Source organism: Streptopelia decaocto (genome assembly GCF_964273445.1).
Source record: "Streptopelia decaocto genome assembly, chromosome: 6".
In the NCBI taxonomy this organism is placed as follows: Eukaryota; Metazoa; Chordata; class Aves; order Columbiformes; family Columbidae; genus Streptopelia; species Streptopelia decaocto.
Genome location: NC_138660.1, coordinates 22375300 through 22394803, shown reverse-complemented (window position 1 = coordinate 22394803; position 19504 = coordinate 22375300). Strand labels below are relative to the sequence as shown.

Sequence of the window (19504 nt, the reverse complement as noted above, 5' to 3'; positions counted from 1 at the left end):
CATGGCTACTTCTGATGGACAAAAGTCTGGAAATGGCTGACTGCTTCACCAGGGTTCATAGGCACCAAGAACCTTTAATTCTCTTACTCTCACATGACTCCCGTAGCACCGAGGAACCACTGCAGAAAGCCTGTCCTGACCTGAACGGGACACCTCGTGCCTGCAGGTCGGATTACAAGGAGAAGCCCACGGTCAGGTGGAGGCAGGGGATTGCACGGGGACACCTGGGGATGACACCTGGTGTGTGTGATGAGGGGTTGTCACTGCACTGCACTCCAGTAGGGACTTGCCTCCAGGAGGTCCTATTTGCAAAAAGCAGGAGCAGCACCACGACTGCACAAGACAGTGATAAAACCTCATCTGGTTCACACCAGCACACACTTCTGCCCCATAGAATGGCAGTGATGGACCATCAGGAGAACTGTAAAGGTGCTGGCTCATGAAAGAAGATAAAAAGCTTGGGGAGCTATTCTTCACAGTTTCTTTTCTAACACGTACTGAGACACCAGTGGTGCTTTTGATCTCACCTGCTATCTCCTCTTTGTTGGTCTTTGTGGCATGTCACGGCCAGGGCTGCCTGAGATATCAGAGGACTGCTTTTCCTGGTCCAACTGTCCTCTCCACTCCACACATCTATGAGCTAACCTGCCAAACCGTTATTCCCTCTTGCTGAAAAGTGAATTACCTGAATTAATTCTTCCATCAACAAAGGATCAGCTATATTAGTGTAGAAAGCAGAACTACAGAATAGGCAGGACTGCATGGATAGTGAGTGTCTTGGCATATTAAACTCACCGGGACATCCCACTGCTCTGCCTTTTTCCCGAAGAATTTTACAAAACAATTTTTTGAGCTGCTGCAATCATGTTCCTTTACTAAGCAGCATCCTTTCTTGTTTCCTCAAAACCAAAGTCTGCTCTATACAGAGTCCTGAAAATAAGAGATAGACTCTGAATATCTGTCACTTGAGAGGCTGGCTTAGATTGTTTTTAATAGTTTCTGGTACTCATAACTGGTTTTAAACTGACAGGGGAGAGCGATAAAAAGAATAAGATCTGTGTTTCTGAGCTCACATCAAAGAAGAGCTTTAAAGAAGGAGTAAAAAGGCTGTCAAAAAAAGGAAGGCTTTACCCAGCAGCCTAACAAAACAAGCTTCAATAAAACAAGAAATGGTGTCCCAAAACAAATTAACCAGATAGAGAAAATGTTAGTTGGAAAGTAAATATTTAACAGGGTCCATATCTGCTAAGGAGAAGACAAAGCCTGAAAAAAATCAATCACAAAAGACATGTTTTTGCTGTAAAAAGAAAGGATGGCCATAGGATTTGGAAGTACTTACACTTCTTTTCTGCACTACTGACTATTTTAAAGTCATCAGCCTGAGATTGGCTCTCCATTACACTGCATGGAGTCTTCAGATTATTCACTCCCTGACATGAATTTCTCTTGCAAGCCTTTTTTGAACCTCCCTTTGTACCCCCAGCAGCAGTCTCCTGATGCAAAGATTAATGCCGCTCCACAAAGAAGAGCAGGCACATGAATTACCCGCAGGTCCCTCATTCTGACGGAGTCTGTTGCCCCAGCGGTTCGCCCAGCAGGTCCATGCACACACCCCAGGCTGGCATGGGGTGCCGGGCAGCAGCCGGCGGTTTTCCCTTCTGGTTTGTGTCCCACTGGGTCTGCAACGCACAGAGTAACAGCAGTTCCAGAGCTTTCCTCCTCTGTGCTGAGCTATCCCAGAGCAGATGGTGTTCGGTGCTTATACCTGGAACAGCGCTTAGCAATCCCTGAAATGCTTTCTGACACATATTTCCCCTAAATTGTCTTTGCCATTTCCTAAACTAGAACTCAGCCTCATGGATAAGCCTCTCTTCAGTCAGCAGGCTTGAAAGGAGCCCATCATCCAATCCAAGCAAGTGCAATTCAGTGTGGAAGCAAAAAGAGGTTTTGACGGCACTCACTGCTCTTGCCAACCAGCATCTCCCAGGTCCTCAAGTCACTCTAAGCAGCTCAGTTTCCTTTCAAAAGCAGAACCACTACAGCTATCTGATATTGTCCCCTTCCCATGGACATCAATGGGGGAAAAGAAGGTACATCCACTTTCTCAAACCTTGAATTGTCTTTCGAGTACAACTCCTCCTTAGCATTCGGGCTTATTAACAGAAGTCCTTTCATGGATTCATCTGGCCAGATGATCTGAATGAAGAGCAGCCATGCAAGCTCAAGCACTTTGCCAGTTTAAAACAGACAAAAGAAAATGCTTCTTTACATACTGGGAGGTGAACTTACGGAGCTTGCTGCCATGGCAGTTAGCGGAGGCAGGCAATGTGCAGCAGGTTTGATAAGAAATTAAGACAGATTTGTGGACAAAAGGTCTGTAAAGAGATGTATCCTCTGATACCCCCTTTTAAGAATCTGTGGGTGTTGGCGAGTACAAAGTGAGAGACTACAGAAAGGTGCCACAGCCACACTCCAACCCTAAATATCATCTTCTGCCAACACCAGCGGACAAAGCTTTCAGGGATAGACAGACCAAGGCGTGACCTTGTCACACATTTCTTATGTTCCTACGAGGCAACTGCTGGGCACCAAAGCCCCTGACACATCGCTCCTAGCTCTGGCTGTGAGGGCAAGAACCAGCTGCCCAGGCCAACCAGACACCCCATAAGGAGACACGAGTCCCTCAGAAGTCCTAGAGCCCTGCTTCTGCACTGTCATTAGGCAGAATACGTACTCCAAAGCACTGGGTGTAGAACACTACAAAGAAAACCTTAGAGTGATCTTCGATTCACTTGAGTTCTTTGTGCGCACATTAAAATGTAAAGACTTGCCTCGGCTTGGTGGGTACAGCCCAGCAGCAAGTCCAGGGAATCCGGATGTACAGAGGATAGTCATGCAAACACATTCATACACAATGAGGGGAAGAAAACAAATCACTCAACACACACCAGTTTTTATGCCCAACTTGATGTGTTGCATGTGTGATTACTGCAGAAATCAACGTGGGTAATTACAGCCATCTGCACCCATTACTACCATTTGTATATGTATTCATAGTAACTGCACATTAGTTAAGCATGCCACTGCACAAACATATTAAACAGCTAATTAATTAAAAGAAAACAGACCTCCTCTGCTTAGGAAGAGCCCATCACCCACTAATCACAAGAATATATTTTCTCCATCTGTTAGATTGTTTGTCCCCTCCCCAAGGTCACCAGGGAAGATGCAGCCAGCCCACAGTCTCGACAAGGCTCTGCTGGGTGCTGAGTCTTCTGTTCAAGTGACTTTCTTGGTGTAGCAATGATTCGGACCATCGCTGCTTCTGAAAACACAACCACGTCATTTTTCCATGGAACAGCATTGTGCTTTTGGATTACCTCAGGTGACCTTTGGATTAGACATCTTTCCACCACTCCCAGTTTTCCAAGCAGAGAAGAGGCAAATCGCATGCCCCTTAGCAGGGCAGCCCAAGTGCACATCTCATACAATGCCTCTGGTTCCTCTTCTGGCTCCTGTTTCTACAGCAAACTCCTCTTGCAACAGTAGATTATAAATACAGAGGACGGCTGTGCCCCAGTGCTTCACTGACATATGGTTCTGTCTTCGGCCAGAAGCTATGGATTTAAATTTAGGGATGGAGCAGGAGGTTAGGTTTCAAAATTCCAAGATAAATCCTCCCGGAGGAGGGAATGAGACCAGAATTTCATCCCTCCAGTGCAGCCTTAAAGCAGATGGGAACATAGAGTCAGTGCTGTTGACCAAACCACGCTGCTTGTGAGGCCTGGAACACTGTGCCCAGCTTTTCAGCTGTTCAAAGGCTGCTTTAGCTATGGGCCTTAGCACCAGCTGCTGCTCCATCAGCACCAGGAGTGGTCAGGACTCTTTCTTTAGCTCCCCATCCCTTTCAAAACAAGTGTTAGTGTGAAGGGGTTATAAGCTACAGCTGTTACAGCTTTGGCCATTTTTCATTTGCGATGAAAAAAGGAACAAATACGTTTCAAATAATTGTGATCTATTTGTGAAACAAACCAAACCTCCTTCCTACACACATGAAATGCAGTTCTGAAGAAGCCACTACAATCTAAGGGAGTGTAACTTTCATCCATCGTTTGTCACTGCAAATGCTTACCCTAGTTATGGAGTAGCTCAAGACAATTTTATTTGGGTTCTCCTAAAGTTAGAGACAATTCTCTATCTTCATATGCTAAATAATAAATAAATAAATAAATAATATTGTTCCAGATGCTGGAAGACAGGCTGCAGCTGACAGTGCTTTGTCAAATGGGACCTATGAAAATACTGTACTTGGATCACCACAGTTGTTGACCAGCTAGTCTAATTGCTTTATACTTGCTGAGAATTCTTCTGACATCTGCCCAACCCCCAAATTTCTACAGCTCCAAAGATGTCCTCAGCTCTTTACAGCAGAAGGCAGAACATCATGGTGTAGCTCCTGCCTGCAGCCCCTCTGAACTGCTGCAAAGGATCCAGGGCAGGACCGAAGGCTGAAGCAAGCAGCCACGACACATGGGTACTTCGATAATTTCTACATGGTTCTTCTGCAGGACCACATCAGCATTGCATGTTTTACACACAGACACGCTTTCCTTACGCTCTTCTCCAAGCACAGACTATTTACTGTTGTGCAAAGCACAAAATTATGCTGACTGGATCCACTGTTTGATCCAGTACTTTCTGAACTGAGGAAAAATGCCCCCAAAGAAACTGCATTCCAACGTGGTCTGAGCAACGCTGTCTCCCCCCCCTCCTCTGTCTCCCACCCCTGAGCCTGAGGGAGGCACAAGCCCTTTGGGAGAGGCCGCAGCCCTCTGTGCTCCCGTCCCAAGGCAGCGTTCTCCTCTGGGCATCCCCCGTGCTGCTCGACCACCTCAGCCTGGCTGCATCCAATAAAGTCATCTCAACAAAACCTGCCATCCTCAGTCCCTGAATCATACGAGAAGCAGCAAACATGCTGAGTTAAGTGCAAGGTAAGCAGTATTTTTATTTGGTTAATTAGAACTGCTCATCAAATGAAAACAAAGACATGATTTACTGCAGAACTGGTACAGGTAGTTGTTGCATAAGTACATTCCTGCATATTTGGCTACTTTAGGAATATTTTTAATTAACAGTTTCTCCTCAGCTAAAGCAAACCATAGAAAATAAGGAAAGAGAAGTTTCACACAAGGACACTGCTAAATCTCTCAACTGCCAGTTTTTTTTTTTCTTCAGGGAAGATTTTAAATTAAAAGCAGATTGCCTTCATTAGCGTTACCAGAAGCCACGTAACTGCCAAAGCTGACAGAAACACAACTGCGATTTGCAAATTGGGCAAGTGTCATTTTCTCTTTTTACAAATGTGGGTAATGTCATTCATATTAAGAGGGCTTTTGTGGGGGACACTGTGCAAAGAATGACTCCTTCCCCAGGAGTGGAAAAATATCTTCAGAGCAGCAGCTTAGTATCTTAGGGCACCCGGGATTGATCTCCTCATCTATGTTGCAAGAAAGTGCATTGCATTAAACCTGTGCTGAGAATGGTCAGGCAACGAGTGCTGTGAACTGCCTTCTCCTGATGACTGAGCAGAATACAGTAGCAAGCCCATAATAAACATTTCAACACTGATTTTTGACATATAGCCATACTCAACCTTTCCATGACACGTTGCCAAACACTTAAAAGCCATTCAGCATGGTTTCTCACCAAAATCCCTATTCTCTTTACTTCATTCTAGCTGAAAAGCTGATTATTATCCTGACAGGAAAGTTACATTTCTACCAAGGGCAACTGTGTTTACAGGCTTCATGGTCAGCTCCAGAGTCTCAGCCTTGGCGATGAGGGGAAAAGTCTTCATAGTATTTTTATTCTATTTCAAATTCCAGCATGAATAGCTGCAGAACCGTGGGAGGCACGCACAAAGTCAGCCAGGGTGTGAGAGCAGGCAAGGGATGGACAACTTGCTGTTCATTTGTAGAGTGACTCCGCATGTCCTGCTCCCCTCCCCGATATATCTGTCTCCTCTCGCTCCTGGTGTCTGGCTTTCCTCTGTCTTCACAAGAAAGCTTAATGTACATAACCAAGGTGTTTAAAAATATGCTGGCGTACTTTAGTTTGTGCTATATACAACACAGTGGATGCTGGCTTGAGGGGCCAAACCAAGTTGCTGACAGGAAAGTGAAGCGATGGAGTGACCCTGACCTGCCTGTGCTCTCTGGGGCCAGTACCAGCCCCCTCAGCACCACCGCTGCCCCAGAAGCTGCCAGTGGCACAATGTGGCGGGATGGCCAACGCCTGCTATGCAGGGTTCACCAAGTCATCTGTCATGAAAAGATGACAATTACAGGATGAAGAAACAAGAGAAACGGGCAATCTCCAAACACAACCACATGCTCAGCAGCACGGCACTAGAGACCGCAGCACCCCTGAGTGAATGGGGTACTTATTCCCTTGGCTGTAGCTGAGATGGGAAGGTCTGAACACACTATTAAACTTTGCAGGAAGTAGTTTAACACAGTATTACCACAGTCACAAATGTAAAGTCTGTCTGTAATAATTAGGATTGTGCTACATATGTTTTTATTAGACACTGCCTTATAACCAAGACAAAAATAGCTGTCTACATAGTAGACACCAGTTTCTTGACTGTCTAAAAATAAAGCAACAAATGTAATGCAATGCCAGGCATGGAACCAACCGAAATAATGTTAACCTACATTCAAGCCTGCAAAGGTAATAGCGGTATGCCTACTGTAACCTTCAATCTAACCTAGAGCTCAATGTTCAGTGACTTCGCAATTTTAGTTTGTATCTTCAAATTAACTAGAGAATCCAGTTCTGTCTCTGTAGTCCACCTCTTTTCCACCGCACAGTGAACAGAGTTCATTATCCATTGAACTAAACTGTAAGTAATGAGTTAACAATGATTAAACTGAAAGAGATACAGATTAAAGGAATTTATTATTCCCTGATCTGCCAAGCAAATTGTTTAGATACCTGCAATCAATGAGTAATGATGGAACAAAATAAAAACCCAACAAACCAAAAGAGCCAACAACAGGCTCGTAAAAATCTGTTCAGTAAGGCCCATGTATCTTCGTTAGGCTGAACAGCACAGCATTCTAATCAACAAAAAAACCCCGTCTTTATACATCATGAGAACAGAGGCAGAATGTGGCCCTAAATTATTCTGTTACTGTTTATTATTCACGTATCATGGGACTGATGAAGATTTACGGTCCCATTGTGCTAAGTACTGTATAGTGAAATATAGAGAAATAGTGAGACTCAGTACTCCAAGACTTCATAATTTAAAGACAAATTACAAAATGAAGATATTATAATTTAAAGACAGTAATGCACAGATGGTGATTGGAGATACAGACAGATGAAGCAACTCGCCCAGGGTCATGCCAGACACGTGTGCCAGAGCAGGAAATTGAACTCTCATCTCTGTAGTACCAGCACAGGTTTTTATTAATGCAAGAGAATGTTGCATCTCCTCTTTGATTTCACTAGATGTCATATTTCATAATAAAATAAATAAGTTAAAAAAATACAAAAGTTACATGGCAGTATTGGAAGGATTTCCTTTCACCCCTCCTCCTCTGAAGACCTTCATTAACAAAAGAGTTTTACCCCCACACACACACAAATTGTCTGTGTACGGCACAAATGCAGCATTTGCACAAAATCACAGAACAATTTAAGCCAAAAGGTCTTCTGGAGCCATCTAGTCCAACCCCTCGCTCAAAGCAGCACCAACTACAGTAAGTTCCCATAAAGAACAACTGCTGCTCCCATAAAGAATACCCAAAAGGGGCATTTCTTGTCTTTTTCTCCGTCTGACAAAATGGATAACCAGGTCAGCCTGAGTGATGTAACATGCTCAAAATATGTCAGTGATAGCAGGATAACACAAGACACCGTGTTGCTGGATACACATGCATCAGCAGATATATTTAGGAATTTAAGTCCTAAACCCTGTCACAGAGTGCATTGGTAACAGTGAAAAATATTTAATTTATGACTGTGACAGGAGATTGCTCCAGTGCAACACAAACAGTAGCAGCAGTGTTACTTATTAAGACAAAACTCAAGCCCCCAGACAGCTGATCCAAGAAAGTGGGAGGAATAATACTGCATTTAAACACAGAGGCTTTCTTTCCTGGTTTACAATTGAAAAGTACCCTGTGTAAGAAGGTATTTGCTCTCTGTTTATTTTAACAAGAGCAAACTCGCAGCTTAAGCTTTGCTTATTTATATTTGCTGGCCCCTGTGAAGATTTACCAATGAAAATTTCATTTTAATTAGTTCTGCAAAAGTGCTACCAACATTTGTTTTAGGTTTTCGCTGACTGTACTGTCCTACAGAGCAGCAAAATCATTCCCCTTAGTGACAGGCAGCCAACCTGATGTGAAAGGCATCTACATGGTTATACGAATGCTGAAAGTAAAGCAACAGAGCCCGCGCTTTGGACTGGGGTGAGTCATTGCTCCACTTACGGAGATTTTTAAAGCCACAACGACTCCTTATGCACCGCCGGAGCAAAGGTGCATGCTGCATCAACGTGTAGGTGTGCCATCATACCCAATTGATGACTTATCCAGTTGCATGACAGTGTGTTTGTGAAGACAGGGCACGTGGCCAGACAATGCTCTCATCTATCACTAGCCCAGCATGTATCCACCATGCACCTACAAAAGTGTGTATTTTGGGCACAGAACAGACCTGCCATAAGTCATAGAATCATATAATTGTTTTGGTTGGAAAAGGCCTTTAAGATCGTCAATTCCAACTGCTAACCTAACACTGCCAAGTCCACCACTAAACAATGTCCCCAAGTGCCATATCTACACATCCTTTAAACAACTCCAGGGACGGTGACTCCACCACTTCCCTGGGCAGCCTGTTCCAATGCCTGACAACCCCTTCCATGGAGAAAATTTTCCTAACATCCAACCTAAACCTCCCCTGGCGCAACCTGAGCCCATTTCCTCTCATTCTACCACTTGCTACTTGGCAGAAGAGCCCAACATCCTCTATGCTACAACCTCCTTTCAGGTAGCTGTAGAGAGCGACAGTCAAGATGGCAAGAAGCGGCTGTGAGACCTCATGGAGGGAGAAGCAAAGACCCACCAGCACACCACATGCCCGAGGCTCAGCATCAGTTACCTCAACAAGTCCTTTTCTAGCATGATTTAGCTCACTTCTCATACTCTGCAACTAGGCAAGTAAAACACTTGCCAGGTAAACCTGATCTAAAGAGCCATTTACAGCACTCTGCTTTGCTCTCCCACACCCAATTCCAAGCCTCCATGCCTAACATCACTTTGATCACCTTGCATTAACGTGTCTAATAAGTGCTATCACATATTATCATGCTATATAAATTCTAGCACGCAGAAAAATTTAAGCCATACTTTCCACGTCCAAACTTTTTCTGCCCCTAACATCAATGTGCAGCAGAGATAATTAAGTTATTGCTTACTACTAACTGATCAAACAAAATAAAATACAACTTTCCAAGACACAGCAAGTCCATGGGACACTGTTCTAAATCAACTTAATGCAAAAACTAAAAAGGGGACAAATGTGCAAACTCACCTGGGGAGACATAACGTGCTATCTGATCACTGACCCGAGGACAGGACCCCCATGGCAGCACTGAGGAACAAAGAGGTTCCCCACTCTTGCACCCTGTGCCAGGACTACACTACCTGGGACATTACAGAGATTCATGCATGTATTTGTATAACATCACATCACTTTTTGCTTATCTGGGCTTAAATTCATGCAGGGAACATGTCAGTGGCAGACAAAAGGCCAACAGGAACACGCCCCTGACCTCCCAACCTCTCCTCCACACCAACCCCTCAAAGCAGAAGCAGTCGGACATTGCTACATCCCACATCACCCAACAGGATGGGGCACGGCCCCGGGGAGCCTGCGGCTGAGTCAACGGGACTCCTACCCACGGGTTCCCACCATTGTGCAGCCTTTCCTCAAACTCACAGCAGATGAGTCTCCAGCTACGGTTTGGCCCTGGAGAGCCTCTCTAATAAAAATACCAGCCTCCTCAACGTGAAAGCCTCTGTGAGACCTCCCACAAATGAAAGGGGAGCAAGAAGAGTTTTTTGCAGGGCTGGTTTGGTATTCTGTCACAAAGCCAAACAGATGTTTGTAAAATCTGAACTGGTTATACAACTGTTTTAAGATCATGCAGCTGTGCACAGCGAGCAACTGCATCATGGAGAAGAGCACTGTTCTCTTTCAAGGGACTCTTACATCTAGGGACTAGAGTTTAATAAACTAAACTTCCCATGAGTTATTCAAGCTCTCATTCCAATTTAGTGTTTACGGCAGAAGAAACTGCTGAAAAGAGCAAAGAGAAGTGGTGAAAATCCACATCCAGATGGGGACTAGCACCAGATCTCCCTCCTGCCAGACCCGTGTTGTAATTACAGCACCCAATCTCCACCATTCAGCTTATCTGGGGAATAGGCAGGAGGTGCTAATACAGCAGCCCTGCTTTGCCATTCATACAAAATTCACTCTATGCTACGCTTGGCCCTCACTTTACGATCAATTATACAATCAAATCACTGCCAACTTTATTGCAACAACGTGGACCAAGAGCAGAAAAGATTGAAGTAGCCTCTTTTTAATCCATATTTTAAAAATGTAAAATTAATTTCTGACAGTGATTTTATTATATTTTTATTTATGAACAAAATCTACAACTAGAAGAATTTCTAAACATATTGATATTTTAGAAATATGCATGTCTGTTCCAGCTAAAAGGCAACAGACTTGGGTAAAACTAGTGGAAACACTCCAACTAAATTATACAGTATAGTTTTACAATCCTATAAAATACAAAATTTTTTTCAAGCCAAAACTATTTGTCATAGAGTATTTGCATTTTAGTCATATAAAAGATTGACTGTCTGTGTAAGTACTATCATGTTGCTCCCTGAAACCACAGTAAAACTTTTTTGTTGTTGTTTTCTTCTTTTTTTAATACTTCAGAAGAATGCATGGCAATTTAAAAAATTGTTTTACTCATGTCGCTAGCATAGGAGTTCATAACAGATGTGTAATTCTGTACTTTTGATCCATGCTGCATTGTATATGAAAAGGCACAAAAAATTAAATGAGTTTTATAATCTCTGTACAGTCAACACAATTGTGATTAATGTATTTTCTAAAACTCAGAGCTAGCACATTGTGAATAACTGTCACAGCACACAGTCTGCTTATTCAAATCGTAAGAAAGAAAAAAAAATTATTTCCATATCTGAAGAATTCCAAGTAAATCAGGAACATGTTACTGGCCAGAAGTGACCGACCCAGCTCACAGCTCTGTCACGTATAGACAAGCATTTCAAGTGTCTACAGTCTAAAGCTTCATTATTTTTTGCAGAAGGATCTGGCAACGGAGGTAACCCAATTCCCTGGGAATCAAATGTTACTTAAAGACAGGTTTCCCCTGTCACGGATATAACATATTTTGTGTCGGGGTATATACACATCACAGGAGAGGGCAGTCTGTCCTTCATGGGTGAGAGAGGAAAAGAGGAAATTTTCTGCTTTCACAGTTTTGAATTATATTTATTTATTGGTAACTTTGAGGGGAAAAGTCCTAATGCAATGGCAGCTACAGCAACTTTGTGCAAACAAACTACAAAACATGATGGGATGATCTTCAACCAACTGCTACGAGGGTTCCTGCAAGCTTTGGGGTGTTCCTTCCCTTGGGCTCTCCCCGTCACTGCAGGGCAGTCCTCATGGCTGACAGCAAGACGCTGTCAATACTCATGGCACAGACAGGAAAGCAAGAATGTGACTTTTCCAGGGAGATTTAAAGATGAAGACAGTCTGTGCAGATTTGCTCCAGGCCACAACCCAAGCGGGTGGCGAGTCTGCCCCACCAAGCTGCCCACGGAACCTCTCCTTCCTTCTCACAGCTGTGCCTGGGAGTCAGGATTTGGAGAAGCACTGAAAAAGATGTCCCAAATCTGACCTGTTACAGGTGGAAACAAAGAAGGACTTGCTTAGGATTTGGAGAAAGACTCGATCTATGCAGAAAGTTCAGAAGGGGCAGATGAAAGTCAGCATCAAGTGCTCTCCTCAGCTTTGCTGTCATGGAACCAGAAGTAGCACATCCAGCTGCTTCCTGAACTAACACTTGACTAAGGAGATGCTCTTCCATGGGAAAAGCTGAAAAGATTACTCGACACTTTTGCTACATGCCTGCTGCAGCGCAGAATGTTCAAGGGGATACAGGAGGACCCCTGCATGTATCAGAGGCAGCTAAAGCCAAGCCATGCTGTTGCAGGAGGACAGGGCTCCTTGCTGAGGACAGCTTTCCACCCGGGCTTTTGTTACTGCTTCTCCAAGACAGAGCAACGTGGGCACCTACCATCGTGGAAGCTACTTGCGGGAAAGCAATCAATCACATTAGGAGGTAAAGCATGCCCTGTTACAGAAATCAGGCAGAGCTGGCAGGGCCAACTACACAGAGCAAAACGCTGTCTTGACACTACCCCCTCTGTAAGGCTTCCTGCCTGCTAGATGTACTCAAAAGCACCTCACACAACAAAGAAAGAAACCCAATATACAGAAATTCGTTGTGTTCAGCAGGAACCAAGGTCAGTAAACAGAAATTAAGGCTATCTCCCCCAAGGAATCCTGCAGATTTTCCCACACAATTGGGATGTTTATTTCCCTGGTTTTCCCCTGAAATTCCCAGCCAGTATTTCCAGCTGAATGCTGAAAACAGATACACCCGTGACACTTGCCAATCACCCTCGCGCCTACTCCGCTCCTCACTTCTACAGTTCCACAGAACAGGAACAGCAAAGCTGCTGCCAGGAGGCCCAAACCGCAGCACTGGCCCCAGCCCCACAGTGCAGAGACACTCACAGACAGCAGGGTCAGGATTATTGCTCAGACCAACAGCTCTCTGAGGCTGGGGCCATCCTTTTATCCTGCCTTTGCTTTCCATACTGTGCCTGATGCAACTTGATACTGAAAAAACAGATGCTATTTAACTCCCCTCCCTCATCCGATGGGCAGTGGTAGGTAGGATGAGAGCTTGTGCTCTACTGCTGCTGAGGGGCAGGTGCTCCATGGCCTCTGTTTTCATTTATCATTGTTGTAACCTATGAGGAAAATAAAACCTCTGACTCTAAATACACATTTTCGATCATCAAGTTAGCAGTTCCCTCCCTGCCTTTGGTTAGGTCAAAGCACACTTAATTATTTGAGATTACCCAGAGGAATATATCTATCCGGTCCCCTCAGTGTCAGACAACTGTACTGAAAGAACATTAAACCAACTCTTTCACAATCCCTGCCAAAAGCCAAACATCTATCAAAGGCGTCGGTGTATCACGAGATTGACTGACATGTGTTCTTAAACAAAGCAGGGCACTTTCAGGGCAAGAAGAGAAGGAGGAGAGACAAGGTGAGCCCTACAGTTTCCCACAGCAGTGGTGGTGGGTGTCTCCAGCTATACATGCATGCAAATATTTTCTGAGAAGAAAATATCAGGCTTTTGCTTCACCAACAAAAGAAGCTGTTGAAATAGTTTTGTCAGACACAGTCGATAAGGATAATTATGTGGTGAGAGCTTAGTCATCCATATCACGGTGACAGAAAGGCAGATTCTCTTAAAAATAATGTCAACACCACGAAACTCCAGAGCGTGCTTGAGCGCAGAGCGCTCCCGTTCCAGCCGAGCCCGAGTGACACCCGGGCTGGACTGGGACCCGCCGCCAGAGGGCGCCCGTTTTTCTCCAGAAACCCCATTTCCACCCCAGTTCTGCAGCCACCAACCAACACAGTGTAAAATATGTAAATTTCTATGCATATTTTAAGCTAAACAGAAATGGAGATACACAGTTCAGGCATGGCCGCCTCTAACATTTGCACTCATACACTTGCCAGATGGAGGAAAAGGCCCAGTTCCCTGTGTTTTGCCTCAGCCGAAATAGCACTTGAAATCCAGCAGGCTACAGAGGCCATTCCAATTTGCCCCTAACAAATTCATTAGCATAGACGGGTTGATATTGCATTTGGGAGTTTACCACATAGTAGCTAACCTTGAGAAATCCCATCTGCCTTAAGTAACTACAAACCAAATATAACAAGCACTCCAAAAAGTGCTGGAGCAACAGAGCGTCCCCTTTCAATTAAGAGCCAAAGATCTTTCCTTGGGAGTGGAGAAGCCACAGATTTTGTATTTCATACCACAGATGCAGGTTTGCCCATCTTTGCATTTCTGCAACTGCCAGAAGTTAAAACGCCCTCCAGTTCTGGGTTTCATCACCCTCTTCACACTCTGAGAGACTCATTCAAGTCCCATCCTGTAGCCAGACCTCTTCTATGCTTAGCTACCACTCCTCCAAATGGCTCTACAGGCACTTGATAATGTTTTCATTACAGATCCAAATCATGCAGCCTAAAAGGACCAAAACGTTAAAAAAAAAGTTGTTCTGACTCCTTTCAGCTAAGGAACCAGGGAAGCATACTGTGAGATATGCGACAGGATGAGCAGCAGAACAGCCTGCCTAAGCTCTGCTGGCTTTTTCCTGTGCTCTCCTCTTCTTTTGCTGTGTAACATCCATCACCCCTGTCAACAAGCTCAACCTAGCAGCAAGCCAAGTCTAGTAAGGATTAATCTTGGGAAAAAAAACAAGGCAAAAGCCTAGCCCAAACAGGGAGTAAGGGCCAAATACATCCACATCAAGTCACAACTCTCAAGTCTTCTCTATTACACCAGAGAACTATTTCTGCTCAAGACACTGGAGAGCAGACACCCATCCAGCAGTAATCCTAAAACACTGCAAGTCAGCAGAGAAATCCCCAAGGTGCAATATTTTTTGCTATAGAGTCACCGTTTCATCACAAACCAAGCTGTGAGCCCAAGCAGACCGGCTCTTAGCACAGACACAAAGTAGTACACCTGGAGCAGAGCACCTCTCTCCCTCGATCACCGCGGTGGGGTGGCAGTGTGTGGGTAGCAAGAGTGGGGGAAAGTAGGAACTGAGGCTTGCTACCTCTGGAAGACTCAAGAGGAAACAAAAGAACTGGAAACCCTCCAACTGTTTTCACATATTTTGTAGCAATTGCAGAATGGGTTGCAGGTCACCCAGGCGGTTAGCAAGAACACTCTCCAACACACAGGAAAACTTTGCTCAAGTTAGTATGACTTATGGAGCACAAGTCTAATGACTTTCCCAAAACCAAGGGGTAGGGAGTGTTTTCCCCTGGTGTTAGAAGCTTTCTTCTAGGCAGACCTTCACTGGAGACCCTGGGTGCGTGTCTATCTGTCAGGATTACTAATATGAGAAGATGCTTCTTTCACGTTTGGGAGTTTTGCCATTGACTTCAAAGTAGTGAGATATAACATCTTGCGTATTCCCTAAACATGCTTCACGACAGCACCCAACACATTAAAAGTGCTTAGACATGTTAAAGGCATTGTATGACATTAGCAAAAAACCAGGAACGCCTGCCTAGGTGGTTCGTGAGAAATTTGGTAAGCCAAGACTCTATCCCGAATCAGATGCTTATCTATTAGCCAGCTAATAGCTGTGTGACTGCGTCTCTAACTGATCCGTACAGTCATAAGCAGGGACTACCTTCTGCTGAGCTGTGGGGACTTTATATTACTCATAATCCTCTTAAATCATAACAGAGAATACAGATTAGAAGGTGTAAAGCGTGCAATAAGTGTTCTAAAACCAACATAAACACAGCCATCTCAGCCTGAGTCAGAGCCTACATCACGGGCGCTTACTACATGCCTTTTGAAGTCAGGTTCTGAGGGTGCAAGCAACGCGTGGTTTGGCTCCTGCTGCCGGGCTGGTGTGACAGCAACACACACCAAGCAGCGCCTGGAGCCAGTTCAACACTGACAGGAGCGAGGTCAGCCCAGCATGGCAGCACCACTGTGGGGACAGGACCCTGGGGCTGGGAAATGAGTTTTCCCCTTTGCTTCAGGGCAAGCAACAGAAAGAGAAGAAACACCAAGATCCTCCTAGAGAGGGAGAAAATGAAGGGGCTTTGCCTCCAGAGGACTCAAAAATAAGACAAAAAACATGGTTCTTGGGGTAGTTCTTGAACCTCTCTGACAACATGGAGAAGGTCGCCACCAGGAAACCTCAGCTTGGGTCCAACTGAAGCCACCACTGAACCATCTTCATCAGCACTGCTTAGCTTAGCCAGAAGTTGTTTTATGTTGATGTATACGCGTTTACAGGTGTCAATCAGGAGTAATTTGACAAGGCTCCACATTGATTACAACCCCCATGGTCAGCAAGCTGTTAAAATTAGCCTTACGCAACAATTGTGTATTTTCAAAAAACGTGGAATTATAAACTGCGCAATCAGGTACTGACTACATATGGGCGTACTGCAGGAGAGTCTCAAGACTTCTTTTTGGAGACAACAAAACTGGCATCAACTTCTGCACTAACCCACACAACTGCTAAAAAGCACACACTATATAGAAAACTATATTTTATTAGGAATATTTCCAAGGCTAGTATTAAGGCACATCAATGTTTTAACTGTACTGGGTTAGCGTTACAGCAATAGAAAAGGGCATTCCTGAACATATATCCATCAGAAGGTACACGTGATAATTACCAATGAAAATCATTAGGTCAGTTAGCTGTTTTAAATACCAGGCTAATAATATCAGCAGCAGGTTTATGTGTGGAACCTTCTTCCCCCAAGCACTTCTTCATCTTGTTTTCCATGCGGTATTCCTCAAGTTTTTATAGCGTTTATCTATAGAGTTTCCCTGTTTACAGTAACAGCCAGAGATGCCCAGTGTGATACTATAATTTTAGTTACTGTTGCTTAAGGCTGCCAGCGTACACACTTGTAGCAACAAACAGTAGGAAACAAAACTCCTGGTTCCTAGAAATCTTAGTGTTCTCTGTCACTTTTTGAATCTCAGCAATTTGTAGGCACAAGATGTTTCACTCACTAGTAACCTGCGACACACGATACTTGTAACTGCAGTTCACGAGATCCTGAATGACTGTCCCTGTAGTACTATCCCTGTACACAATGCTGTAGCCATCTCCACGAGTATTTGTAAACATTCAGTCTTCGGAGAACCTTCCACTTGAAATACGACTGCCAACGTATTTACATTTGTAATCACTAGATGCAAATTTATAAAAAGCCACTTTCTTGCTCAACTGAATTACTGTTCTATTGATAGTGATGTTCAGATTATTTTGAAATTCCCCACTGTTTAACTTCAAGGACTGCTCATTTTATTTTAGAAATTTACTCTTGGTTGCAATTTGACAAAGAAATTATTAATTTGTTCACATTTATGAGACATGTATATGGTTCAGCCTTTTTCATTCACGGGTCAGATAATGAATTGGTTTTCCTGGAAAACTACACAATGAAATATTCAACATAAGGCATTCTGTAGCTTAGATGGGAACTACAAACTGCAATTTTACTGGGATGTCCCTGTAGGTCGGCTTTGGCACGTACGCCTGCATGTTTTATGCTTTGTCTGAAGGAGGAAGCTCCCACAAGTGAGGAGAAAGCTCTCAGATACGGGTCACAAGTTGGTGTGTCAAAACTTAGATGAGAATTAAAAATACAGTACCTCAGCATATTTCCCCTAAGCTTTCAGGTGAAACAAAACCGCCAACAACAAAAAACCCAAACAGAACAAAACAAACAAACAAAACCCCAAACAAACAAAAAAACCCACCCACCAAAACAGACCTTGAACATTCTTTGGTATTTCAGTGGTTTTTCTGCAAAGAGGAGAAAATCAACCAAGATTTGTCTAAAACCAGAATGAAGGCAAGAAGACACACTGTGATGTAGGTTGCTCAGGATTCCTCTACGCTTTACACACTTGACACAGGGACGTTTTACTCCTGCTTCATTTTTAACTGACAAATACCATTTACAGGCTTGTTTCCCATCCAAAAGACGATTAATAAAAATAAATTCTTCTCTCTCATAACCTTATGGCATTTTCCAGCTCCGACACCAAAACCCACTACAGTCCGATTATCCTCACTTCTCAACCGAAACGCTGAAACCGTTTCAATTCAAGAGAAAAGAAAGAAGACAATGAAAAAAAAAAAAAAAAGAAACCCACGCCTGAACACTTGGTGCGATCACCTCCTCTCTCACAGCTCCGTTCGCATCGCCACCGCTGCAGCGATCCCCCTGCAGCCCGGGCAGCGGGTACCGGGGTGCTGCCAAGGGAGAGGGGGTGCCCGACCCCCGGGGAAACCTCTCGGGTCCGACTTCCATGACCCGTTACAAACTCCAGCAGCCGGTGTTGGGCGCACCCCCGCCCTGCCCGCCCCGCGGCACCGCCGAGCCAAGCCCGGGGAGCCCCGCACCGCAGCGGCCCCGCACGTTCGGCCGCCTCCCCACCGCCCTGCCGCGCTCCGCGGGACTCACCGGAGATCTCGGCCTGGGGCACGCCGCTGAGGCTGAAGCCCTTGGCCCCATACAGCTGCCGGACTTCGGCGCAGCTCCTCGCCTTGCTGCCGCTGTCACCGCGAGCCGGAGCGGAGGCGACACACAGCAGCCAAAATCCCCACGGGAAGAAACGCATCCTTCTCCGCTGGCCCCGCCACCTGCCGTGCGAAGGGCAAAGCCAAGGTCCCGCGGCGGGGAGGCGGCCGGGCTCTGCGGGGCGGCGCGGTGCCGGGCGGCTCGGGGTCCGGGGCGCAGCCCCCCCTCCCCGGGCAGCTCCGGCGGGACGGCGCGCAGCGGGCGGCAGGCGGGGGATCCCCGGCTCTCAGGCGCTGCCGCTGCCCGCGGCGTGCGGGGAAGGCGCCGGTGAGTTCAATCCGGGCGCCGCCGCGGCTCGGCGAAGGGGGCAGAGATCCAAGTTTGGCCGGGCCGCTTCAAAGCCCCGGAGCGTGACCGCGTAGAGGGCTTTTGTTCTTAGCGCGGCTGCATCCCCGGGCAGTCCCGCCGCGATGCTGCCGGCTGCGCCGCCGCCGGGCCGGGCGGAGCGGGGCGGGGAACGGGCTGCGGGGCTGCTCCCGCGGCGGAGCTGGGCTGGTCTCGGCGGGTCGGTCCCTGCGTGCGCCGGCACCGCTCCACCTGCGCGCCGAGCCGGGCGGCGGGGAGGCTCCCGAGCGAGGCAGGGCTTCCCCCGCCGGACGTGGCATCACGCCGCCCGGCGCCAATCCCGCGCAGGGCGCAGCCCCCCGCCCCGGGCCCCGGCTCCGCCCCCGCCCCGCAGCGCCGCCGCCCGCCGGCCCGGCCCCGGGCCCCGCCGAGGGCGGCACAAGTGCGGGCGCAGCGGGACAGAGCCGCTCTCCCGGCAGGAGCATCGCTCGCCCGCCTCTGCCACGGGAGGGCCCGGCGGCAGCCCCTGCCCGGGCAGGTTCCAAACTAGCCGTGGGGCACCCGCAGCGGGGGCACTCGGAGGGTCGCACGACGTCTTTCGGGAAGGACATAGCAAAAACGGGCATTAAACACG

The 19504-nt window shown here is 46.2% G+C and overlaps 1 protein-coding gene across 1 annotated transcript in view; it reads right to left on the bottom strand.

The window, feature by feature from the left end:
- Window positions 1-19153, bottom strand: part of GPC1 (glypican 1) — a 205223-nt gene extending 186070 nt beyond the window's left edge. Inside the window, exon 1 of the mRNA XM_082056808.1 lies at window positions 18469-19153. Coding sequence (XP_081912934.1) covers window positions 18469-18625 — 157 coding nt within the window. The 5' untranslated portion in view covers window positions 18626-19153. The remainder of the gene's footprint in view (window positions 1-18468) is intronic.
- Window positions 19154-19504: the final 351 nt, after the last annotated feature.